The sequence below is a fragment of the Sus scrofa genome, chromosome 13 (genome assembly GCF_000003025.6).
Source record: "Sus scrofa isolate TJ Tabasco breed Duroc chromosome 13, Sscrofa11.1, whole genome shotgun sequence".
In the NCBI taxonomy this organism is placed as follows: domain Eukaryota; kingdom Metazoa; phylum Chordata; class Mammalia; order Artiodactyla; family Suidae; genus Sus; species Sus scrofa.
This window is the reverse complement of record NC_010455.5, coordinates 200,778,207-200,805,514: the sequence shown is the minus strand read 5'-3', so window position 1 is coordinate 200,805,514 and position 27,308 is coordinate 200,778,207. Positions and strand designations below refer to the sequence as shown.

Here is a 27,308-nt window from a genome sequence, read left to right as displayed (position 1 = left end):
TGGCCTCTGAGAATCGGGGCTAGAGGAGAGGCCGTTAAACAAGAATGGATAGAGACATGACAGACTATCTGGTACTTGGGAAGAGCTTCTCAAAATCAGCGCTATCTGATCTGTCACACGGAGAACGGATTCCCAGCAGGGAGAACAGCGAGGCAGAGGTTAAGAGGAAGGCACACCTATACAAAAAAGCAAGAGGTGCCACAGGGCTGGAGTGTGAGGGGGACGTATACAAGTCAGGGCACCTTGGGTTACAACCACAAAGGGCCTTGTAAGCCGTGCTAAGGAGCGTGGGCTTTAACCTGCAGACAACAGGGAGCCAATGAAGGCTCTTCAGCAGGACAGTGAGATGAGGAGATTCTTATTTTAGAAAAATAACTCTGAAAGACACAGAGGTGGATGAGCGGTGGGTGAGAGGGTACACGAAAGCTAGACCAGAGCAGCAGCTTTCACATTTTCTTGACTGGGATGTGTGTGTGTACAGCAAACACATTTACATAATGATGCACAGCATATGTGTGTACACAGGTATGCATGTATACACATAAAAAACTAAAAAAAAAAATTGTTCTCACTCTTTGAAATGGCTTCTGATCTTTCTGTTCTTAAATACTCTATTATTAAAAACAATTTTAGTCACCGTCATTAAACTGACTTCATGCCCCATCATGAATTACAACCTTTAATGTTAAAGTCTCTGTCAGAAGAAGGTAAAATCTAAAATCTCACTGCAGTAGCCCAGGTGAGCGACAACGAGGATGGTGGTGATAACTGCAGGGATGGCGAAAGGAAACAAAGTAACCTTAGGAAGCGAGAACCCGGAGGACCACGTGTCCTTCGGGATGTAAGATGTAAAGCAGACAGTGACAGAGTTAAGGGAAGTTTCTACCTTGGATGCATTAGTACACAAAATTCTATGAACAAAAAAAGAGAACTGGGAAACATGTACTAGGAGGTACAGGAAAGAGGGAAATGAACCAAGGTAAGCATGTCCAAATAAATTTATGAGGAAACAATAAAATATACTCAGTCATCTTGACCTTGCAATCATTTTGATGGGACAGAGGAGAAATTCATAAGTGCTTGACAAAGTTTACAAATCAATGAAATAAAATACTGAATTCAAACGGTCTTTCAAAATAATCACCCAGAAAGGAATAGCGCATTTCTAAGTCTTGTTTATTCACACATCTTCTAAGAGGCTATTCTAGCTAAGTTATTTAGCACATCATCAAATCAGGTGTGTTTGGCTCCCCAAAACCACCTTTTCCAATACGGCAAACCCCCATCCTATTAATATTCTACAATCCAAAAGTCCAGTCACCAGTTAACTGGTTGTAACTTGGAAAGCATTTCCTCCTAAAAAGCCATGTGAGAAGAATCAGTTAAACATCCAACACTTTCGAAGCTTATGGTTTCAGTGGTAAGCTGAATACAATGAGGTCTTTGGTGCCAAAGAGGACACGTTCCCGGGCCAGGGGAGTCTCTGTGACTGAGGAAGAAACAGTCTCAACCTGGATTCTGGGAGCAGAGACATGTGGTGCAGGAAAGACAAGGAGGAAAGTTAAGAGGTTTCAGAGGTGGTTTCAGAGCCTCCCATCTTGCTCTTGGTACTGGGTTCCAACCTCTAGCCTCCCTCCCCCAAAACCTTCAAGCTTCTCTAGAGCCCTGACATAAGCACCCCAATCGAGGGCCTGCCCGACTCCCAGGCGGACTCTTCCTAAACGCCTTTCTGCTCCTGCCTTTCCAGTCCCTCGCTGCCAGAGCGCCTGACTGTGGCAAGGTGCTCTGAGGAGCCACTTCAACTCACCCGAAGTATTCAGACCTCACTCTTTGTCTACAGGAAGTCTGCATATGGCAAGTCCAATAGTTCTTTGTGTGCTCTTTAAAATACAATTGTGTTGTCTCTGCCTAGTCATAGAGGACTTTGGTTTGCAGTACCTACCACGATTTCAGGCGGTGTGACCCAAGGAAGTGAAAAGCTGTAGCCTGAGGCTCTGGACAGTTACGGACACCACCACCTCACACACAGAGAAGTCAGCTTTCTTACATCAGTGTTGCCCTGTGAAACAAATGTCTTCTGAATCTACAAATTCTCTTAAAGTTTTATGTCATTTTCGAAGTGTCATCTTCCTAACGCTAGCAGGTATGTGGCTTGTCAATGCTGGTCATTTAAAAATAAAATACTCTCTGGGAGTTCCCGTCGTGGCTCAGTGGTTAACGAATCCGACTAGGAACCATGAGGTTGCAGGTTCGATCCCTGCCCTTGCTCAGTGGGTTAAGGATCTGGCGTTGCTGTGAGCTGTGGTGTAGGTCGCAGACGCGGCTCGGATCCCGCGTTGCTGTGGCTCTGGCGTAGGCCGGTGGCTACAGCTCCAATTGGACCCCTAGCCTGGGAAGCTCCATATGCCTCGGGAGTGGCCCAAGAAATAGCAAAAAGACAAAATAATTAAAAAAAAATACTCTCTCTATTTGTCTTTCCTTCTTTCTTTTTTTTTTTTTTTTCTTTTTGTCTTTTTCTAGGGCCGCACCTGGGGCATATGGAGGTTCCCAGGCTATAGGTCAAATCGGAGCTGTAGCCACCGGCCTACACCAGAGCCACAGCAACTCGGGATCTGAGTCGCGTCTGCGACCTACACCACAGCTCACAGCAACGCCGGATCCTTAACCCACTGAGCAAGGCCAGGGATGGAACCTGCGTCCTCATGGTTCCTAGTCAGATTCGTTAACCACTGAGCCACGTCGGGAACTCCTGTATAAGTATTTCTAACAATCACTGTATGAATCAGAATGGACTCATATTTGGAAGAAACTAAAAGAAACAAGTTTATATTTAATATCTTCCAGTTTGAAATTCTACTAATACTAACTGCTTAATAAAATCCCAGCTTCACTTCTGCTTTCGGGAGCCTTTCATGTCCCACCTCCTGTGAGGTTCCCTGCTGCCTGAACTTCCTGCTTAAATGAGGCTTAGGATGTGACAAGGTCACAGAGGACAAGAACTCAGTTACAGAAACTCGGCGCCTCCTCCCTCAGAGAGGACAGAGTACCTGAGGCCAAGCTGCACAGACTCCGCTCTCTAGTCAAAAGCAGCGTCAAGGAGGGACACTTCTCAGCGGCCTTAGACGTCAAGGTTTCTAATGTTCCTGGGAGGCGGGCTTGCCAGGCAGTCCTGGTCCTTAAGGACGTTCAAGTCCTACCTCGGAAGCAGGGTTGACTCCAGCGGCCTTGAAACGCTCAGGCCAACTGTTTTTAGGCAGCAGAGGTTCAGCCGCGCAGTGACACTCCCTCTAGCATGGGGACAGCTCAACTCCCCTTTTCCCTGCTGCAACCTGGCTGATCCTGAATTTGCTGAATCGTTACTGTGACAGAGGTGGTGACCACCATGCCTCCCCACCTAGAGTCTATTTACCTGGCTCACTTCTGCTACCATGACCAATGTGCATGCCCACGGCCATTCGCATGACTTGCTGCTGGCGGCTACGCCAAACTTGTTCTCGCCTATCCTGTGCTCTATTTTGAGCCAGTGATTTCACCTCGGATTCAGCCCCTTGGCCAGGAGATGATGTGCAACCTCAAGGTTATGCTGGGGCACAAGAACCTACTTGGCAACAAGTATCTAAAGGAGTTCAGGTATCAAAAGGCACAAAGTATTGTAAACACACACACACACACAGCTCAGCCATGGAAAAGGCTACCTGAGTTCATCTGTCATTTGCACTAACCACCCTTTAATGACAAGCTGGCCTAGGGCAGCTATCATGAGCTTGTCTCTGGCTACATGAAAGGGAATAATCAGAATCCTTTTCTGTGAAACATGAGAATAAAAGAAATAACAGGCTATATACAACTGCATCCTGTATATGCACAGTTTACTGACATGATTATAAATACCTCGGAAGGTCTTTTACTCAGAAAACGTTTGCTTTCCATACCTTTTTTCAAAATCTGAAACTGTGTTCTAAAATAAATACTGGAGGTGCCTTTAATATTGCATATAATTTAAAAAATACAAAAAAGAATGCTAGGTAAAGAAAACACAAGATAGAAAAGATAGTATAAAACCAAAAGTGAGAATTATATAAAAATGAATGGCACGAGGTCCTAACTATTCTTCAGAAATCGTATTCAAACTTTCTGGCAAACAGAAGTCAAATAAAAAACAAGCTCACTGCACCAAGAAACCCAAGTAGTGAAACAGAGAAACAACTTCTCAGGGCCTCATAAAGAGGATGATACTGCATAAAAGTCCTGGAAGATCAGCACACTTAAGGAGCATCCAATAAATACTGGTCAAATGAAAGAATGAGTAACACCCTCAACAACATGCTAGCCTTTCACGTAGGCTAACTTGCGACATATGAAGACACAATTCACTAAACCCAGTTCTTCAGGAGCCCAAGTACACAATGAACAACATCGGCAGAGCTAGCGTCTGTAGGCTGAGCTCCAAAGATGGCTAAGAAACAGCCCTTACTCTCAGGGAGATCACAGTTTGGTACGAAAAATATGCACAAAAGATCATTACTACACCATAAACAAAAGTTGACTCAAAAAGGACCACAGACCTAAATGGAGGAGCTACACCTACAAAACTCTAGAATATAGGGGGGAAATCTTGGTGACCTCTGATCTGACACTGATTTCTCAGCTATGACACTAAAAGCATATACAATAAAAGGAAGAAAAAAAATAGAGAAACCGGACTACAATGACATTTGAAACTTGTGTGCTGCAAACAATACCATCAAGAAAGTGAAAAGATAACGCACAAAATGAGAGTAGGAGAAATATATTTGCAAATATGAAAGATGGGAGAAAACATTTCTAAATCATATATGTGGATTAGCAACTTGTACCTAGAATACATAATATATATGAAACTTAATTCAGAAATAAAAAGACAAATAACCCAATTAATAAATGGGCAAAGGACGGGAAAAGACATCTCTCCAAATTCTCCAAAGATAAAAATGGACATTAAGCACATGACAAGATGCTCAACACCATTAGCTTTAAGGGAAATGCAAATCGAAACCACAACGAGGAAAAAAAAATCCGCAATAAGAAACCCACTTCACACCCACTAGAATAGCTAAAATCATAAAGACAGATGATAGTTAAAGTGTTAATGAGAATGTGGAGAGACTGAATCACTCATACACTGCTGGTGGAAATGTAAAATGGTATGGCTGTTCTGGAACAGTCTGGTAGCTTCTCAATCTCTTAAATGTGGAGTTAGCATATGATCCAGCAATTTCACTCCGAGGTATATACCCAGAAAAAATGAAAACCTATCTCTGCAGAAAAACTTGTACTCAGATGTTCACTGCAGTGTTATTCATAATACTCAAAAAGTGGAAAGAACCGAAATGTCCATGGACTGATGAATGGATAAATGAAATGTAACATAGCAAACAATGGAATATCACTCAGCAATAAAAAGGAATGAAGTACTGAAACACATTACACAGATAAACGGATGTACATGGATGGACTTTGAAAACATTATGCCAAAGGAAAGAAGGCACTCACAGAAGACCACATAGAGTATGATTCCATTTATATAAATTGCCCAGAAGAGACATATCCACAGAATAAATCACGGGCTGCCCAGGGCTCGGGGAGGGAGAATAGGGAGTGACCGGGAGTGGTTGTGAGATTTCTTTTTGGGGTGATAAAAATGTCTTAAACTTAGACTGTGGTGATGGCTACACAACTCTGTGCATGTACTAAGAACACTTTCAGTGGGGGAATTTTAATCTGAATCGTATCTCAATAAATGGTAATTGCTGTATAATACAGTGAGGTACTGGTTATCACCACTGCATTAACAAGGGCCTTTAACCAAGCCTCAGGTTGCCGTCAGTGACCACTTCCTCAAGAAAGTGTCTGAGGACGAAGGAGCAGTGCTGGGGAAAGGTCCAGAAGAGAGGAAATCACATGAAGTGTGGAAGACAAGGCAGAGAACTGGTCAGGGAGGTGGCTGAAGACGGAGGGAGGTACCAACGACAGAAGGGTTTTAAGCTCTTGGTGATCACTGTGGCAGTGGGACGGCATCCTCCCCTCCCTCACCCCTCCTGTTACCTATACCTGTTGTCGTGTGGGGACCACGGGGCTGCCGTCACTAAAGAGGCAGTCTCTTTCCCATGCTTTGCCTAATGGGACAGTAGCAGACCTGATTCAGCAGAGACTTGAACTGTGCTTATGGGATGGTCCTTGTTTGCCCTTTTACTTACTGGAAGATGCAAGACACGTGAAACAGACCCAGTTGTCCCCACTGTCCCAGCTGAGGCCATTCTAGATCAATCCATAGCCAGCTGACCCCAGACATGTGAGCAGGCACAGTCAAGAACAGCTGAGCCCTAGCTGACCCAAAGGTGAAAGCCAAGCCCAATCAGGATCAGCTAACGCACAGACTCACACATTTAATATTTATTGGTACATGTCACTGAGGTTTTTGTGGGGAGTTGTTACCTGGCATCACACTACTCATGAAGTGCTGAGGAATGTTTTTCAACTGGTTGTGGAACTGACATTCTCCCAGGGGAGGACAAACGCAAAGGATGTGGAGCCTGACACTTAGCACCTGTTCCACTTCGCACTGCTGTGACTTGGCGCAAGAGGTATTAGCGATTCCTGCCTCTTATTTCCTTATCAGGAGAATGGAGATAATATTACATACTCTAACACGAGTATGTTAAGACAGCTTGAAATTAAATAATACACGTAAGAAATGTACAACTGCTTACAGCACATAACGTGAGCTCCACAAATGTTAGATTAAAAAAGGCGGAACTTGGCAAGGACCGTAAGTGAACAGGAGAACCCATCTCTCTACAGATGTGGGCTGAGGAAGCTCTGGCAGGCAGGGGCCACAGATTCTGTTGAAACAGGACAGAATTCCAAATTCTACTCCATAAATTATTCTGGGCCAAAATGATAGTGACATTTAAGTATCAATGTCAACTAAATACCCATCTTAGGTAGAAGAACCCTCATTAAAGCACCTTAAGAACATATGACCTAGGAGAGATGGGGAGTGGCTACTTAATGGTCCAGGGCTTCTTTCTGAGTGATGAAAATGGCTCTGGAATTAGACTGTGGTAATTGACTACACAACACTGTGAATATACTGAAAAAGCCACTGAACTGTGTACTTTATAATGGTTAAATGTGAATTTTATCTTAATAAAACAAAAAAGAACATATTCCTTTGAGCAATACAGCAACCAGCTATCCAGAACCTGCTGGCTGCAGGTCAGAGGTACACTAAAAACAACAGCAGACTCCGGCTTTAGAGTGGCTATTTTACTTTGGCAGGGAACAGGCCTAAGTATCTATTAGGGCCGTCTCCAGCTTATGATAATCAAACACCATCAGCTTCAAGTTAATAGCTAGCTCAGATTTGTACTGATGCTTTGTAAATGCCAAACATTCTTCAAGTACTTTGTAAACAAGCGATTTTTCTCAACAAGGGCATGATGGCATTCTGAGTGGACAATTCTTCCTTATTATACTTATCTCTGGCTATTCCCTACCCATTTCCGACCACCCCTGTGAGTCCTTACAAAACTATGAAATAGAGATGATATTATTATCTCTATTTCAAAAAGGTTGAGTAAGTTATCTTAGGTCACAAAGCCATTATAGGTGGTGGTGCTGGAGTTACCAGCCAGGGAGTCAGACTCGATTGCCCGAATTCCTTTGTTGTTGCTTCTTGTTGTTGTTGTTTTACCGTGCCCACAGCCTTGAGAAGTGCTTGGGCCAGGGACTGAACCTGAGCCACAGCAGTAACAACACCAGATCCTTAACCCGCTGAGCCACCAGGGAACTCCCCAAATTCTTAAACATGAGTTGTTACTGCTTGCCTCTTACTTCTCTGTAAAGGGAAAGGGATGCTGTATCCAATACATCCAAATGTGCTATCAAGTATTAGCTCATAACCTCAGTGGTCTAGAGTCAAAGGCCAAGGGAAAGAGCAATAAAAACACAATTTTTTTATATTTATAAAAGATTTTTCCACAAGCAAATTATAGGCATAATCATGATAAATAAAGAAATGGCTACAGCTAAGGAGTTCCCTTGTGGTGCAGTGGGTTAAGGATCTGGCGTTGTCGCTGCAGCAGCCTAGGTCTCTGCTGTGGCACAGGTTCAGTCTTCCCTGGCCTGGGAACTTCCACATGCCAGGAGCACAGCACGCCCCCGCCCCCCCCCAAAAAGAAAAGAAAAACAGAAAAAAGAAATGGCCACAGCTAAATCTCATCTGCTCTTGTACAGACAACAAGCTAAAGAACTGAGATGAGCAATTTATCCTGATAGGAAATGAGTATACACTTTACATGGGAAGTCTAATAACCTAACGGGTCTTGTAATTTGGGCAACTACAGAATGGCTCTTTAAAAAAAAAAATTTCTTTTTTTTTTTTTTTTGCTGCACCCATGACATCCTAAGTTCCTGGGCCAGGGACTGAATCCATGCCGTAGCAGAGACCCAAGCTGCGCTGCAATAACACCAGATCCTTAACCTGCTGCACCATACGAGAACTCCAAGAATGGTTCTTTAAAAGAAAATGGACTGACTCCTCAAGTACAACCATGTGCAACCAGAACCAGAGCCTTAGAAAAGTTAAAAAGCAGGTCAAAAGCCCACGCCCACCAGTCAAAGCCACTGCTCCCTCAGAGCCCTCCTCCCTAGGTGATAATTTACTATACATTTCTTGTGTATAAAGAAGTCTTGATGAATTCACAAATACAGGACTCAGTCAGACCAGCAGTTAATAAAACTGGACAGGCCTCTGTCAGAAAGACATAAACTTCACTCACTGGATGCCCACCGTAAATTAAGTGGCTGTACCTGCAAATCTGCCCTCGTTACTTACGGGGGTGGACACGGGCACTCTCATCCAACATGATAGGTGGCTGCAGGATGTACACAGACGAAAATACAAGGAACAAAAGAGAGTACCACTACTTTGAAGTGTGATCCACATGTAGAGATGGCTTATTAAAATGAAAAGGGAATTTCCCTGGGGCAACACAAAGTTCACAAAAATATTTCATTTTGTTAAGCCCTGCCCAAGTAGCTTATCCAAATTAGTGTTCTCTGACTGTGCAGGTTTTATTTTTGCTCATTTTCTCCTCTTCTCAATCAAAAAGACTTCATTCAACTCAGCAACTGAGCAACAAGGCTGGCCCCTTCTTACTCCTCCTATCTCCCAAGTCTCATCCCAAGTAAAAACATATCCTAAGGAATGCTGTTAACAGTTACCTCTGTGAACAAACCCTCTTCTTCTGGGTACACTTAAATCTCAATAAATGAGTTTGTTAAGGTCCCACTAAGCTAATTTTCTTCCATGTAATATATGTGACCTCAGCTACTGGTTCAGACTTCTGGAACAAATTTTTCCTTTCTTAAATGGACTACCATCCCTTTGTAACCTCCATACAAAAGACCTCAGTTTTTACAACCCAATTAAAAATGGGCAGAAGACCTGAATAGATATTTCCCCAAAGAAAACAAATAGATGGATAACAGGCACATTAAAAGATGCTCAATATCACTAATCATTAGAGAAATGCAAATCAAAAACACAATAAGCTATCACCTCACACCTGTCAGGATGGCTATTATCAAAAAGATGACAAATGTTGGCAAGGATACAGAGAAAAGGGAACCCTTGTACACTGTGGAAAACAGTATAGAGGGGCCTCGAAAAACTGAAACTACCACATGATCCAGCAATCCCACTCCTAGGTATGTATCCAAAGAACACAAAGTCACTCCTTTGAAAAGATACACACATCCCAATATTCACAGCAACAGCCATGATATGGAAGCAAACTAAGCAACCATCAATAGATGGAGGGATAAAGGAGATGTGGTGTAGATATACAGTGGAACATTACTCAGCCACGAAAAAGAATGAAGACCACGGAGGGACCTACAGAGTATTATGCTTAATGCAATAAGTCAGAGAAATACTTTATCACGTATACATAGAATCGAAAGTATAAAACAAATGAGTGAATATAAAACAGAACCAGACTCACAGATATAGAACACAAACTAGTGGCTACCCATAGGGAGAGGTAGAGATGATGGGCAAGATAGGAGTAGAAGATTAAAAAGTACAAACTCCTACGTATAAAATAAATAATCAAAAAAGATACTATTCAGCACAGGGAAATACAGGCATTATTTTGTAATAACTTTAAATGGGGTATAATCTAATAAAATATGTATGTGTATCGTTACACTCTACATATGAAACTAATATTATAAATCGACTATACTTCAATTTTTTAAAAAAAAGTCCTTAGTTTTAAAAAAGAAATACACCATGTTTCCCTTACATCTTTAACTCCATTTTCCCACTAACTCAACTGGGCCTTGCCACTAATCAGTGTTACTCCAACAGCCAATTACAAGAAAATGAAAGTGAATCTTAGCGGATGGAATCCAAGAGCAGCAGACTCGACCAGGAGACGCTGGGTGACTTTACAGTTCTAGTGTGCCAAACCTCCACGGTCATTCCTGCATTTCCTGAGGAGTACGATGATGATGATAGTAGTAGTAGTAATAGCAGTGCCAGGCAACATTTACAAGCTCCTATTAAGCACCAGGCAATTGTAAGTACAACTGGCCTTCTGTGTTCTCAGATGCGGAATGCTACCGCTGTATACAAGGTGGATACAATCTGTGGATTCTGGTGTCTGTGAGGGGGTCCTGAAACCAATCCCCTGCGAATAGCAAGGGACGACTGTACTTTACAAGTATTAATCTAACCTAATCTAAAATGGGAGCTTATTATAATTATCCAAACTCTCCAGATAAGGAACCAAAGCACAGAAATGGTCAATAAGTTGCCCAAGAACAGAATTAGGGCAGAACCAAGTCTGGATCTGAAGCCAGTCAGCCTGACTCCAAGCATCATACTCTGAACCACTAATGCTATACTGCCTCTTTCACTAAAAACAAGAATCTAACTTGGAACTTAGTCACCAGAAATTAGTTTTAGTTAATCACGCAAACTGAATTACAGATAAATGAAAATTCAAATTCCCAGCCTTTTTCTTACATAGCAACTTAAAAGGTTCTAAAACAATGCAAAAAACACTGTCACTTTAATATGTCACAGAGAAATATGAAAGCGACAACGCTGAGAAAGAATCCTTTGGCCAACACTGCAGCTCAGCTGAGGCTGCACAAGCACAATGTGGGTTGCACTGCATGAGCTTTCAGACAGGAATACCTTATTTTCTTCTATGTTCCTTTTCAACTTTTCTTCCAAGTCCTTGGTCTCTTCTGAGCCCTCGATATTCCTCTGCTCGTAGTTTTCACAGGCTTCCTTAAGCTGCTCTTGTAAAACCTGGTACTCCTTTTCAATCTGTGAAATATCTCCCTGAAAGTACAAAACAAAATTCTCTATTAAAAGTAGTTTAAAAAGCCTATTTCTGATCTTGTTCTGAACCGTCTCAAAATAGAGGAGAATATAAGGCAGATGAAAATTTATAAGGGAAATATCACAATAATTCAGGAATTAAAAACAAACTGTTCGGCAAAGCCAGCTCTTTAAAAAAAAAATTATTCGTATCACTGGAATTCACAAGGAAACTTTTCCGTGTGTACTAGCTCTGAATATTTGTTTTAGAAGGCTCGGTATTAAATTAACAGTTGGATGTGAATGTCATCCTCCACGACTGACATCACTACTTATTAAGTTTAAAAACTATAAATATCATGCATATTTTAGATATGAACAGTACACATCAACTGTGGCCCTACTTTTAGAAAGTTTTCAACTGATAGCTGCTGATTATTGCAAAAAGACAAGTTAAAATATTATCAATGGATTATTCTCAGTTATGTACCTGTCTGCCTAGATAGCTACAACAAAAGCAAACAGAAGTCATACTGTAATGTGAAACGCTGGCGGACAATAAGCACCATTTATTCACCTATTTTTTTTTAAGCCTTTCACACCACTAAAGCTTTCAGCAATCACACATCTGTGTCTGAAAGAAGCACCTGTGTGATGCTGGCAACTCCTCCCAACTGCAGGTGACTGCGCTGCCTAGACACGCAGGGACCTTGGCAGCCAGTCTTCAAAAATCTACCCCAGCGTCGTCCACCTTCCCTGCCTCCTGCCCCTTTCCCAGCATCTCAGCTTCTTCCAAGTGTAAAAAAGGCAGGGAATCAAGCCTTTGGGATTCTGTGAATTACCAGTTAGAGAACTGTGAACTATGGCTAAGATGACCACACATGCCAGTTTGCTGGGGAGAGCACTAGTTTGTTTGTCTGTCCAGACTCAAAGTTCAGCAATAGTCATACTGTCTATGTTTACATAATTGAAAAATCATGAACCTTACTATGACCCATGAGTAAGCCTTCATGGTTTCAGACCTTAGTTATTTCTGTTTTCATTCTCAATTCAGCTAAAAGATCTCAAAGTAACTTGGTATTATGAATTAACTCATATGCCCCCAAATCACCAACAGAGACAGGTGGCAAGGTATATGCCATCTCTATGTTATTATACTTAAACTTCACCATAATTCTACAAGAAATATGTTATTTTCAGTTTTTATAGACCAGAAAACCAAGGTTTAGAGAGGTCAGGCCACCTCCCAAAGTCCCAGAAGAAAGAAGCTGCTCTTGGAACAACTGCCTCACTGGTTGAGAAGCTATCGACCATACTAACATCAGTCTTGAATTTAAGAAAGCATGTGTGCGTTTTCCCAACACTAAAGAAAATACTTATTTACGGGGCAAAACCACCGAGGCTCAAACAACAGAGCATAACTGATTAAAAGCTAGGTACCAAATAAGAATTCAACGCTACTCGTTCTACTTGGTAAATATTCATATTTAGGAAAAATGTTCACCACGGCCCTGTAAGCATGAAAAGCTGACACGACCCCAAGGTTCGACAATAAGAAACTGGTCAAAAAAATTACCATGCATTCATGTAATGGAATACCAAGTAGGCATAAAAAATGATGGTAAGGAGTTCCCGTCGTGGCACAGTGGTTAACGAATCTGACTAGGAACCATGAGGTTGCGGGTTCGGTCCCTGCCCTTGCTCAGTGGGTTATCGATCCGGCGTTGCCGTGAGCTGTGGTGTAGGTTGCAGACACGGCTCGGATCCTGCGTTGCTGTGGCTCTGGCGTAGGCCGGTGGCTACAGCTCCGATTCAACCCCTATCCTGGGAACCTCCATATGCCGTGGGAGCGGCCCAAGAAATAGCAAAAAGACAAAAAAAAAAAAAAAAAGATGGTAAAAAAGTCTATATTTACTGACATAGAAAAAGTCTAATATATTAGGACTGATAATCTGAAATACAACATATATGGTAAGATCCCATCTTTTAAAAAGCATCACTTTTCTTCGGGGGCAGGGGGGGCGCACATCTGTGGCACATGGAGGTTCCCAGGCTAGGGGACAAATTGGAGCTTCAGCTGTGGACCTTCACTACAGCCACAGCAACGCCAGATCCAAGCAGCGTCTGCGACCTACACTGCAGCTAGCAATGCCAGATCCTTTAACCCAATGAGTGATGCCAGGTAGCAAACCTGCACCCTCATGCATAGTCAAGTTCTTAACCCACTGAGCCATGATGGGAACTCCAGCATCGCTTATTTAAAAGCAAATGTTAAAGCCTGGAAGGTTGCACATCGAAATATTAACATGAGTGATGGGGCTGCAGATGACTTATAATTTCTCTTCCATAATTTTCAGTACTGTTCATTAAAAAAATTTAAGGGCTCATTATATTTTATAATTGGCTAAAACTGTACAGCTATTTGCACAAATAGCAGCAGATAACACAAAGTTCTAAACTTCTTCCTACTTACACATCTTGTAAACCATTCCTTATTAGTAATGACAGAATTGCTTCTTTTTTTTTTTTTTTTTTTTTTTTGTCTTTTTAGGGCCACACTCATGGCAAAAGGAGGTTCCCAGACCAGGGGACAAATACGAGCTGCAGCTGCTGGCCTACACCACAGCCACAGCAGCGCCAGATCTGAGCCACATCTGCAATCTACACCACAGGTCACAGCAACTCCACAGATCCTTAGCCCACTGAACAAGGCCAGGGATTGAACCTGTGTCCTCATGTATACTAGTCAGATTCGTTTCCACTGAACCATGATGGGAAATCCAAATTGCTTCATTTTTAAATGATAGAGTAATATTCATTATATGGATGTACTATAAATTCTTTTTTTTTTTTTGTCTTTTGTCTTTTTGTCTGTTGTTGTTGTTGTTGCTGTTGTTGCTATTTCTTGGGCCACTCCCTCGGCATATGGAGGTTCCCAGGCTAGGGGTCCAATCGGAGCTGTAGCCACCGGCCTACGCCAGAGCCACAGCAACGCGGGATCCAAGCCGCATCTTCGACCTACACCACAGCTCACGGCAACGCCGGATCCTTAACCCACTGAGCAAGGGCAGGGACTGAACCCGCAACCTCATGGTTCCTAGTCGGATTCGTTAACCACTGCGCCACGACGGGAACTCCTGGGTGTACTATAAATTCTTATAACTAGTCTAACATTAATTTAACTAGTCTAACACTGGATATTCAAGTTGTATTCAATTTTTCGTTGACATAAATACAGATTAAACAAATGTACAAATACCCTGTCACTGGTCTCTGTACACATATATGAGTACAGATAAATTCCAATTGCCTTTCTCAGAAACTTACATTTTTATGTTCTTTCAGTAGTGTATAAATAACTGTTTTTCTTGCTTTAAGTGGGGTTGGGCACCTTTTTTTTTTTTTTTTTTTTTTGGTCTGTCTTTTCTAGGGCTGCACCTGAGGCATATGGAGGCTCCCAGGCTAGGGGTCAACGGAGCTGCAGCTGTTGGCCTATGCCACAGCCACAGCAACATGGGATCCGAGCTGCATCTGCGACCTACACCACAGCTCATGGCAATGCCAGATCCTTAACCCACTGAGCAAGGCCAGGGATCGAACCCAAAACCTCGTGGTCCCTGGTCAGACTTGTTAACCAAGGAACTCCGAGCACCTTTTTATATGTTTAAAAACCACCTTTATTTCTTTTAATATGGATTGTATATTCCCATCCATTCCCATTTTTGTGTGAGATTATAAATCTTTTCCTAGTTGATTTATTCAAACTTTGTATGTTAAGCAAGGAAATCAGTTCTCTGTCCTATGCTGCAAATAATCTTCCTAGTTGGTCATTTGTGTTTTGGTATTGTATGTATATGTTTTTGTTCATACATACATATATGTTATGCACATGTATGTATACATGCACACAAACATACTTTTTTTGTCATGCTGTTCATTAACCTTATGAAAAAAATTTCCTTTTTTTTCTAGGTACTTTTCTGGGCCCATTTTTTAATATTTAAATATCTGATCAGCCTGGAATTTGTTTTGGCACATGGAACGAGGTAGGATCTAAATTTTTTCTAGCTGGCAACCCATTTCCCCTCACACCATGTATTTAATAATCTACTTTTTGCTCACCGATAGTTAACATTTTTATTAAACCTTACATTTCTATATTTTATTCTACTAGACTCTTATTCTCGTGGTCTATTTATGTGCTAATATAGATTTACATTATATTTTAATATCTAGCTAAACAACGCTCCTTCTTACGGTTTCTTTGCCATGGGCAATCTTGCTGTTTGTTTTTCTCTATGAAGTTAAAAATCAATTCGTCCAGTTTCAGATAAACTCTATGCAGCAGCCCGCTACCAAGGGGACCCCCCCGAGATACCTCTCCTATAATTTATCAGGGTTGGTCTGTGTGACCAACACAAATACAGAAGAAGTGACACATTGCTACTTCCTCAAGTAAGTCAAGAAAGCCACTACTACTCTGCCTCGGATCACCTGCTCTGGGGAAAGCCAGGCCCCAGGAGGCCGGGCAAGCAACTGAATGAAGCCTCCTACCAACAGCCATCACCGTATTGCCAGGCACAGGAGTGGGCCCTGCTGGAAGCAGAACCTTTGGTCCCAGTGACTCCTGCAGATGACTGAACTAAGGTTAAGAGATACCCAGAAGCATCGAGCCAAACTGCTCCTCCACTCCTGACTCACAGAAATTGCGAGCTAACTTGTTCTGCAGCGACAGATAACTAATGCATTCTGTTTGTACTGAGATTGTGTTAATCTCTTTAATAATAGGGTCTTCCTGGTCAAGTACAGTGAACACTTTCTCATTTACTTAATCTTGTTTTTTTTGACTTTTTAGGGCCTCACCCGAGGCACATGGAAGTTCTCAGGCTAGGGGTCAGATTGGAGCTACAGCTACCGGACTACACCACAGCGGGAGCAATGAGAGATTCCAGTCGTGTCTGTGACCTACATCACAGCTCACAGCAACGACGGATCCTTAGCCCACTGAGGGAGGCCAGGGATCAAACCTGTGTCCTCATGGATACTAATCAGATTCATTTCCACTGAGCCACAATAGTACTCAAAGTAGCATTTTAAAGTTTTCTTTGACAAATTTACATATTTTGTCTTTTTTTTTTTTTTTTTTTTGTCTTTTTGCTATTTCTTGGGCCGCTCCCACGGCATATAGAGGTTCCCAGGCTAGGGGTCCAATCGGAGCTGTAGCTGCCGGCCTACACCAGAACCACAGCAACTCGGGATCCAAGCCGAGTCTGCAACCTACACCACAGCTCATGGCAACGCCGGATAGTTAACCCACTGAGCAAGGGGCAGGGATCAAACCCGCAACCTCATGGTTCCTAGTCGGATTCATTAACCAGAGCCACGACGGGAACTCCTTTTTTTTTTTTTTTTTGTAAAGAAATTTACATATTTTATCTTTTTCTTTTTTGGCGGCCCCAATGCACATGCAGTTCCGGGGCCAGGGATCAGATTCAAGCTGTGAACTAAGCCTCAGCTGTGGCAACATCAGATCCTTAACCCACTGTGAGGCTGAGGACTGAATCTGAGTCCCAGTGCTCCCAAGACACCCCAGATCCCACTATGTCACAGTGGGAACTCTCCACGTGTTTCACCTTTCTGTTTCTACTGAAAATGGAATCTTTTAATATACTTTGCAATGGGTTCTTAATATATGGAAAAATATTTTATTCAAACATTTTTCTGAATTCTCTAACATTTTGTCATTAGGTTTTCAGTTATCATTTTGGATTTTCCAGGGACAGTCCTACCCTCTATAAATAATGATACTCATATCTCCACCTTTAAAATCTTGTTTTCTCTTACCTAATTTTGTCAGCTATTATCTCCAGGATAATAAACACTAGGATGATATATAACTTTGAAGCAAGATGATGGCGTTTTGCTTAAGAGAGAAAGATATAATACACATATTGAAAAGTACTCAACTATTCTCATTTTACTATGAGTTTTAGTCAAGGAAAAAAACCCTGAATTTTATCTAATATCTTTTCAGCAACTACGGAGCTGATTAAACAACTTTTCCCTTAAGATACACTACGAGTTTTATTCACAGATTTTCTCAGCGAATCATTCTTAAAGCGGTGAAGGTCTTCACACTTCCTTATTATTCATGTGAACAAGCTCTTATTGATAAATCAGTTTGGATCATATTACCAGTTAAAACCACAAAAACATTATACTTCAAAATAAATAAGCCAGATTAAAAACTTATCTTTTCCTCTGCCTCCCCTTCCCAAATTTCAATAACAAAAGCAACAATTTCCTGTTAAGTTTCTAAAGCTTATTCTATAAGAATGTTTTGTATGAATAACTGGCTCCAAAATAGCTCTAAATTTGTTATTCCCATCTAGTTAAATTAATGAATTTAAACCTTTAAACGGTTTAATACAATTTTGACTAACCTGTTGTGCCTCAAAAGGATTATATGGCTCAGTATTGACTTCTTGATGTGTTATATTCCAAGACACCTTTGGGGAAAAACAAACACTTTAAATTCAATCTATCTCAATTGCACTAGTGAAATAAATCCATTACGTTACATAATAACATTTTCAAACATGCCCATAATTTTTTTTCAAGGTTTTTTTTTTTTCGCCAGTTTAGATGCTTTCTACAGACATTCAAATTATTAAAAAGAAAATGATTTTGACTCATTTCTCTTCACATGTTTTTTCAAAGCCTACCAGAAAACAAAAAACTTAATGAGTAGGAGAATAATCCAGTGGGGGTTTAAGGAACCCGTGTCTGCTGAAGCTAACCACAGAGAAACCTTAAGCTACTTTCACGCTTGTTAGAAGGAACTTTAACTCAAATCCCTCCTGTCTCTCCGCCTGACTGTCTCTTTTAACTCCTCACTCCTCCCCTGCTGTGTGTAGCCCTCACTGCCCCCTCTTCCTTCCTCTCGGCAGCTGCCCATGCAGAACGCACACTCCCTTCCTTCTCCAAGCGGTCTGTCTTCAGGGCAGGCACCTGAGTGGGGGGGCCTCCTAGCCCAGGGCTGCTGTAACCAGGCGGGGAAGCCAGAATGTCACGGGCCTCACTGTTAGGACATGCTCTCGCTACAGAAACAGCCACACCTTCCACCACACTTTTATTAATTATTAAGGTGATGTTTTGGCTCCATCTGCTGATTCCACTCTCTTAAATTTTTCAACTAGTGCAAAACTTGGACAGGAAGAAGAATTATTACTTAAAACCCCCAAATTCCTTCTGAAATGATCTGTCACACTCTACAAAAGGGTTCACAAACTCCATCATTTTAAACAATTTCAGTAGATATAATGGCAATGAAAAATGAAGAGGAAAATTTAACTTCAGTATTAAGAAGACTTTTTTCTTTTTCAGTCTTACCTGTATGGCAACCATTTGTGTACGTGGAGTATCTGTTACTTCATCAGTATTTTCTGGATTTTCCTCCCACTTGGCAGAATTTCCACAGTGACCATCGTTTCTGTTAGACTCACTGGGGGCTGTATCAGCCCCATCTGTGAGGCACTGTGGCTTTACTGGTATTTCCGAAGAGTCCTGAAGGATCTGTGTTTCAGGGACAATCTGGGGACCAGGGGCGTTCTCGGCAATGAAATGGTGACCCTCAAAACGCACGTCTGTTATGTCGCTGGCTACAAAAGATGGCACCACTGGTATTGATCTTTGCAGCTGATATTCAGAAGAAACGGTGGCCAGAGGTGTGTAAATGCTATACTGGGGCATGGTCGGTAACACGTTTATAAACGCAGGTGGCGTCTGGGTAATGTCAAATCCCCGAAAGGGAAGATACGTACAGTATCCTGTGACCAAATGCGGCTGAGGCCAATAGGTTGGTTTCACATCCTCAAGAATTGGTTTGGGACAGTTGGAGACTTGCTTGTGACCTGCCTCCTCAGAGACTGGTTTGGGGGGATCAGAAGAGACCCCTTTGGGCTTCGCATCCTCAGAAACTGATCTGGAAGAATTATCGGAAATTGGTTTTGGCTTCACAGCTTCACAAGCTGGTTGGGCAGAATTAGTACAAGTAGGTTGGGGCTTCAGATCCTCAGAAGCTGGTGCTGAAGATAAATCAGATACGGGTTTGGATTTTACATCTGGTTTAAATTCCCTAGCAGCTGGATTCAGCGGTAGTTTAACTCGTAAGTACTCTCCTGTTTTTGAAATTTCTTCGACTTTTGTCTTAATGTTTTTCTTCTTTCTCTTTTTCTTGAGCCGTAATGCAACTTTCTTCAGTGCAATACAGTTGTCAATCACAACAAAACGAGGACATCCCAGGAGAAAAGATTTCAAACCTCCTGCTTTTTCTAGTATCTGTCGAGTCTCTTCTGGGAAGAATTCATATTCTTCGGAAAACATCTTGTTACTCATGTCCAAGGGGCCATGTTCCTCCAACAACTGGGAGAAATAACTTGAGAAAAAATTCACATTTGCATAAGTTATAAGGACGCTCTTGATTATTTGAAAAAAGTATTTCCCCAAAATTTTCCCAAAGCAAAATACTTCATTCCTAACTGATCTCAACACCTCCCCAACAAATTACACTCATATTAAATCTGGGAAAGGTTAACTGCACTCTATGACACTATAAATAAAATTCTGTTTGCCCCTCAGGAAATAGTCTTTTAAAAATTTTTTAGGGAAAAAAAAAGGAGATTTAAAAATTGTAAGTTTCAATTAAATAATTATTCAATCTTATTTAAAAAGCAATGAAGAGCAAGAAAACTTTTTTGAGAAAAAATAACAAGGCTATCAATAACAAGAATATCACATGAGAAGTGGGATATCAAATCTCAAAAAAACCCTATTGGAATTTGTATATAGTAAATCTATTAACATTTTTCTGCTTAGAAATATGCAGTGATTCAGAAATACTGAAATCAGTTGGGTCTGATCAATAAACCAACACAGTGCAGGATCCACAGATAGGGGCCAATCCCCTAACCTGCCTCCATCTGGGCGCTGTGTTTAATGCTGACCAAAAAGATAACTTATTTAGGAGGACGGTAAAAACGATACTTCTTTGAAGCAAAAGAAAACCACCTTATGTGCAGATGCTGCTGCAGAGAAATGCACAGGACAACTACAAGTGATTAACCCCTATTCAAAGCAACCACCACACTGAAACATAAAGACCAAAGGCCACTTCTCTTTGCACTGCTGGTCTAAATACTTCAAAGATATCAGTCTCTCTCTCTCTCTCTCTCTCTTTTTTTTTTTTTCTTTTTAGGGCCACAACCATGGCATATGGAGGTTCCCAGGCTAGGGGTCGAATTGGAGCTACAGCCACCAGCCTATACCACAGCCATAGCAACACCAGATCCGAGCGCGCGTCTGCCACCTACACCATGGCTCATGGCAACGCCAGATCCTGAAGCCAATGAGTGAGGCAGGGATCGAACCCGAATCCTCATGGATATTAGTTGGGTTCATTACCACTTAGCCATGATGGGAACTCCAAGATTTCATCTTTAATGAAAATTTCTAAAGGCAGAAAGGGCTGTGGGAGGGTGAGGCAAAAAGAAATCACTGTAGTCTCAGGAACAATAACCCTTGTTGAGGATTTTGGCTGACGGGTAAAAGTAACACTGGCCCCACCATCTATTCTGAGAGAGACCTTTCTAGTTGGTGCTGAGCTGCTATCAAGCAAGAGCAGAATAATTCATTAATGGTCTATGTGTATTTACATTTTGCTCTTCATGATGCATACTGGACAGAATCACTGAAAAATAAAGCTTTTCTACCTGGATTGAAATACTTATCCAGAACGGAATAATTAAAGGAGTTCTTGTTGTGGCTCAGCGGTTAACGAACCCAACTAGCATCTGTGGGGCCAGGTTTGATCCCTGGCCTCGTTCAGTGGGTTAAGGATCTGCCATTGCCGTGAGCTGTGGTGCAGGTTGCAGATGTGGCCCTCAAAAGGCAAAAACACAAAACAAAATGTAATAATTAAAGAACAGAGACCACAGGAAAGGAAATCCTTATCAGAAACTGAGCAATGAGTTTTTCAATAGCTAGCAACATAACTGATGAGGCAGATCTGGTGATGATTACTAAGTGACTAATACAAAGCAGATTCCTTACTACTCAGCCATAAAAAAGAATGACAATGCCATTTTACAGCAACATGGATGGAATTAGAGACTCTCATACTGAGTGAAATAAGTCAGAAAGACAAATACCATATGACATCACTTATAACTGGAATCTAATATGCAGCACCGATGAACCTTTCCACAGAAAAGACAATCATGGACTTGGAGAATAGACTTGTGGCCGCCCAGGGGGAGACGGAGGGAGTGGGAGGGATCGGGAGCTTGGGGTTATTGGATACAACTTGGAATAGATTTACAAGGAGATCTTGCTGAGTAGCATTGAGAACTATGTCTAGATACTTATATTGCAACAGAACAAAGGGTGGAAAAAAAAAAAAGTACACATGTAAGTGTAACTTGGTCTCCATGCTGTACAGCGAGGGGAAAAAAAATTAAAAAAAAAAAAAAAAAAAAGGCAGATTCTTAAAGAGCAGTTAAGGATACAAAAAAATGCCCACCATGCATTTTTATGTGACAAGGGCAAATGACAATGATGAGTGCATAGAAAAAAAATCACAGTTTATAGATTTTTAAAAATATATTTTATATATTTACAAGTTTTAAAAGCCTGAGGAAGAAAAAAAAAGCCTGAAAAAATACACACCAAAAGGTAGCTGTAGTGATATCTGAGAGACAGAAATTACTCATAATTTTTAGTTTTTCCTTTAAATTTTTTTGTTTTAAAAATTTCCATAATAATTTGCATTACTTTTATAATCATAAAAGTTTTTTCAAAGAAACAGAGCCTCCATGTTTTTTCCACTGGCTAAATAGCAATGAATTTTTCATAAATTCAAACAACACAATTTAATTCAAAAAGGTCACTAAGCCCAAAGAGAAATGGGAGTCATAAGCACATGAGGAATAAAATTTTTATACTAATTGTTACTTGAAATGCAACACAAAGTGAACTTTAATTCTACTTATATACTTTTCTAACCTTGTAAAACGGTCTCTGTGAGACAAACATGGGGCCCAAAATAACACAAATCTTATTTCTTCATAACCCGGTGTTTTACAGGGCTTAGAATCCATTTATCAACACACTGAACAGTGGTGCGGGAGTGGCTGTTTAGTAGATATGAAAGAGGCTAAAGCTTTTCATTTTTTTTTTTTTTTTTTGGCCGAGGCATACGGAAGTTCCCTGGCCAGGAATCGAACCCGAGGCAGAGCAGCAACCCAAGCTGCTGCAGTGACAACACACCACATTTGTAGCCTGCTAGGCCACAAGGGAACTCCAAAGAGCTAAGATGCTAAATGCAAGTGAGGTGGGAAGGTTGACACGATCATTTCAACTTCAGTCAAGTGACAAAAGTCTTCTCCTCTTTTATCCCCCTCCAAAATCTCAGCCTCTAATAAGGACAGTGTTCTTGCAACTTTAGAACCACAGGCAAAGACTGGGCACACTGTGCTTGACAAGAGAAACAACAATAATGATAAAGTTTATTCTACTGGAGACGCTAGTGGTTGCCATGGACATGTGTTCAACTTCCAGGGAACTCCGTATTGTTCTCCACAGTAGTCTACAATTTACCTTCCCACCAACGGCACGCAAGGGCTCCCTTCTCTCCACATCCTTTCTGGTCTTTTTGAGAAAAACCATTCTAACAGTTGCGAGATGTTATCTTACCGTGTTTCTTTTATTTTTTCTTTTTTTTGTTGCTTTTTTTTTAAGGGTCGCAATTATGGCATATGGAAACTCCCAGGCTAGGGGTAAGATCCGAGCTGTAGATGTCAACCTAGTACCACAGCAACACCAGATCCAAGTCACGTCTGCGACCTGCACCACTGCTTACGGCAATGCCAGATCCTTAACCTAATGAGCGAGGCCAGGGATCAAACCCTCAACCTCACCTATGCTAGCTGGGTTTGTTCCCACAATGGGAACTCCTTGTGTTTCTTTTTAAAAGTGAAGTATAGGAAGTTCCCTCGTGGTGCTTTGGGTGGCGCAATCCAAAAGTATTTCAGCCCAAAGTTACTTAAAAAGGAAAGTATGTTTCTCTTTTATTTGATCAACATCAGGAAGTCAAGTTTTCAATACAATACAGATTCCTGATGCCTGAACTATCATACCAGCTAAATGATTATCTCAAAAGAACTAATAATGAGATCTTGGATCCTTTTCCCAGTAGAAGGGGAACATTTCACCAAGCTATGTTACCTGCCCCTGGGCTTACGAGACACCAAACAACTGCATCATCAACATATGGACAATGAGATCAAATAATCCACCACCTGGAAACTCTGTTTATCATCCTATCAGAACATACCCAGGCAGTAGAACATACTCTGCGAAGGAGGAGGTATCCACATTAGCAGCTTAAACTGCCAAAACCAATAATCATTAGGAGCCAATTAAGATTCTTTAATAAACATAAGGGACACAGATGGAACAATTTAAGACTCTGACTGGCAGCCTCAGTATAAAATAACAGTTGTTGTAACGTTAAACGACTTACTCATAAAGAGTTGAACACTTTTGTTTTGGGTTAATGTCCCACAGCTTCTTATTCCGGACAACATATTCATTACTGTGCTGTTCATACAGAGCTTCGAACTCTTCCACATCTTGGCGAAGGTGGTCAGGCACTACAAATGGGCCTGCAGAATTTGAATTGCGTTTGCTAATAAAAAGAAAAAAAAATGTGAATAATAAACTTTTAGGACACCCAGAATAACATTTAAATGGAGAAAAATACAATAATGTATTACTCAGCTTTAGGATGCAAAAAACGCTACCAGAGAATTTAATGCAGAAAACTTGCCTTTCCACAAGTACACTCAAGAGATATATATATACCTGAATACTGAGTAAGCACTTTTAATTACTCTTGCTATCAAGGGCAAATTTTTTTAAACTTCTGGTTAAAAAAAAAAAAGAAGAAGAAGAAGAAGAAAAAAAATCAATGCTGCATGAACTGTAACTTAAGAGAAAAATGACAGATTTTACCATAACTGCTATCAATTTAAAGTGAGATTAAGACTGGTAAAAGGTATAAAAAGACATTTTTAAAGAATGTAAGATTCTAGCACTCTGAGAAGTTGCAGTAGTTTGAGTGTGGGCTCTGAACCAGATTGCTGTGGGTTTAAATTCTGGCTCTGCTATGGAGAGGCTTTGAGTCCTTGAGCACAACACTCAACTGCACTGTGCCTGAGTTTCCTCGTCTACAGAATGGACATATTAATAGCACTGATCTCCCAGAAAGGCAGGAGGATTAAATGAGTTTATACATGCAAAGCTCATAGAATAATGCCTGGAGAGTAAGTATTATCAAAGTATAGGCTATTATTTTTTTATTTTCATTTTTATTATTCAAATGAGAATTGCAACGATTTTTAATTTTAACTATTTATTTATTTACTTATTTATTTTACTTTTTAGGGCCACACCCGCTGCATATGGAGGTTACCAGGCTAGGGGTCAAACTGAAGCTACAGCTGCCTGTCTATGCCACAGCAACAAGGGATCCAGCTCACAACAATGCTAGATCCTTATCCCACTGAGCGAGGCCAGGGATGGAACCCGAAACTTCATGGTTCCTAGTTAGATTTGCTTCGGCTGCACCATGACAGGAACTCCTAGGCTATTATTATTTTAATTTAAAACAATTCTTCCATTTAAAGAATCCATGAAATGTTCCAAACAACTGTTATTACAACTCATTTAAGAAATGTGGGGGAAAATTTTTTGTGAGTTTTTGGTCCATAAAGGAGTATGATATAAGAAGGTCACTGCTATTCAGTAGTTTCCCTTTTTTTTTTTTTTTTTGTTTACTTTTTTTTTTTTCCCACTGTACAGCAAGGGGGTCAGGTTATCCTTACATGTATACATTACAATTACATTTTTTCCCCCACCCTTTCTTCTGTTGCAACATGAGTATCTAGACATAGTTCTCAATGCTATTCAGCAGGATCTTCTTGTAAACAGTAGTTTCACTTTTTTTATGTCTATTTATCTCTTGAAAACTCAGTTTCAACAACCAGTTACCACTGGCTATCAATAACATCTAAGAGTAAACCATAACATCATACGTAGCCTTCAAAACGTCTTCCTAGTAATTATCAACAGGACACTCTCTTCATTAAACATTTTAAAAAATACTTTCTAGGAGTTCCCGTCGTGGCGCAGTGGTTAACGAATCCGACTAGGAACCATGAGGTTGCGGGTTCGGTCCCTGCCCTTGCTCAGTGGGTTAACGATCCGGCGTTGCTGTGAGCTGTGGTGTAGGTTGCAGACACGGCTCGGATCCCGCGTTGCTGTGGCTCTGGCGTTAGGCCGGTGGCTACAGCTCCGATTCAACCCCTAGCCTGGGAACCTCCATATGCCGCGGGAGCGGCCCAAAGAAATAGCAAAAAAAAAAAAAAAAAAAAAGACAAAAAATAAATAAATAAATAAAAAATACTTTCTAGGATTTTCCCATAGTATCTTGCATGTAGTAGGTTATCGAACTTATCAAATGAATGTCGTCAGCCCTGTGATTTCAACGCAGTTTATGTGAATTCTTAACAGTGATGAGCCACGCTATAAATTCAACCACGATGGTCACAAAGGCTGTCAGAGTAGGTGTACAACTCTGGACAGAGGAGTTAGGGGAAATAAAACACAAGTTTAAAGCACACTTTTTAAGTTTAAACACTTGAGTTAAAATAAAGCAAAACATTTTAAACTGTACTTACATATCTTCACCTGAAGTGATGGTCTCATTATTTGGTGTTACTGAGCTTGTTCCAGACCCAACTAACATAGGCTGGTTTAAAAGACAGAAAAATGACAATGATTTTCCATTTTAAAACCAATGAATGCTTAAATAAATACGCATGCAAACTGTCAATACATATGACTTACCTAAGTTTTCTTGTGAACAGGAACATACAGTAATAAAAATTTCAACAGTCATAAATAGGCCCAAATGAATGTTTACATTTAGGTAGCTTTCAATGATCTAAAATTTTTTAAACTATCACTCAGTGTAAACTCCCATTTTATTTATTTTTTTGTATTTTTAGGGCCATGTCTGCGGTATGTGGAAGTTCGTGGCTAGGGGTTGAATCGTAGCTGTAGCTGCTGGCCTATGCCACGGCCACAACAACACAGGATCCGAACCACATCTGCAGCCTACACCAGAGCTCACAGGAATGGCAGATCCTTAACGCACTGAGCAAGGCCAGGGATCAAACCTGAGTCCTCATGGATACTACTCGGATTTGTTAACCACTGAGCCACAGTGGGAACTCCAAACTCTCATTTTAGATAAACTAAAGATACATACTCAACAATGACAAGAACAGTGTTACTGGAACTTACAAGCTGTTTTCATTCTCCCTTAATATTTGTTCACCTTCTCAACCCCTGCCCTCTATCTGATTCTGCCAAATACATGAGAGCCCCTGTATGACTTAAAAATAATGTCCTACTTATCTATGGGCCTGAAGCAGAGCCTTAGGTGAGATGAAAGAAGAGATCCTATCAATTCTGAGGCTGTCATGATGATTAGTATTTATCATCTTTGAGTAGTTTAGATAATTATTAGTGATTAATCATAGGGATGTGTCTTGTCATACAGATGATGTCACTAGGGCACAGGGAAGTCAAATAACTTGCCCAAGAGGTTAAAAAAAATAATTAGTAGAACTAAGATGAGATAATAAAAATAATAATTAGTAGAACCAAGACAAGAACCCGGGTCTGCCTGATCCCAAAGCAGCCCTGGCCATGCTGCTCCATGACCAGCCACACAAAGTTCTATATTATGACAATGATTTCACTAGAAAATACCTAGAAAATAAAAAGGACCATAAAGAGTCCT

General features: G+C 40.9%; 1 protein-coding gene across 1 annotated transcript in view; it reads right to left on the bottom strand.

Annotated features, from left to right (window-relative positions):
• Nucleotides 1–27,308, bottom strand: part of TTC3 (tetratricopeptide repeat domain 3) — a 126,297-nt gene that overhangs the window by 16,406 nt on the left and 82,583 nt on the right. The window contains 5 exon segments of the mRNA XM_021070969.1: nucleotides 11,252–11,401; nucleotides 17,824–17,889; nucleotides 18,773–19,817; nucleotides 23,961–24,125; nucleotides 26,179–26,249. Of these exon segments, the coding sequence (XP_020926628.1) occupies nucleotides 11,252–11,401; nucleotides 17,824–17,889; nucleotides 18,773–19,817; nucleotides 23,961–24,125; nucleotides 26,179–26,249 (1,497 nt within the window).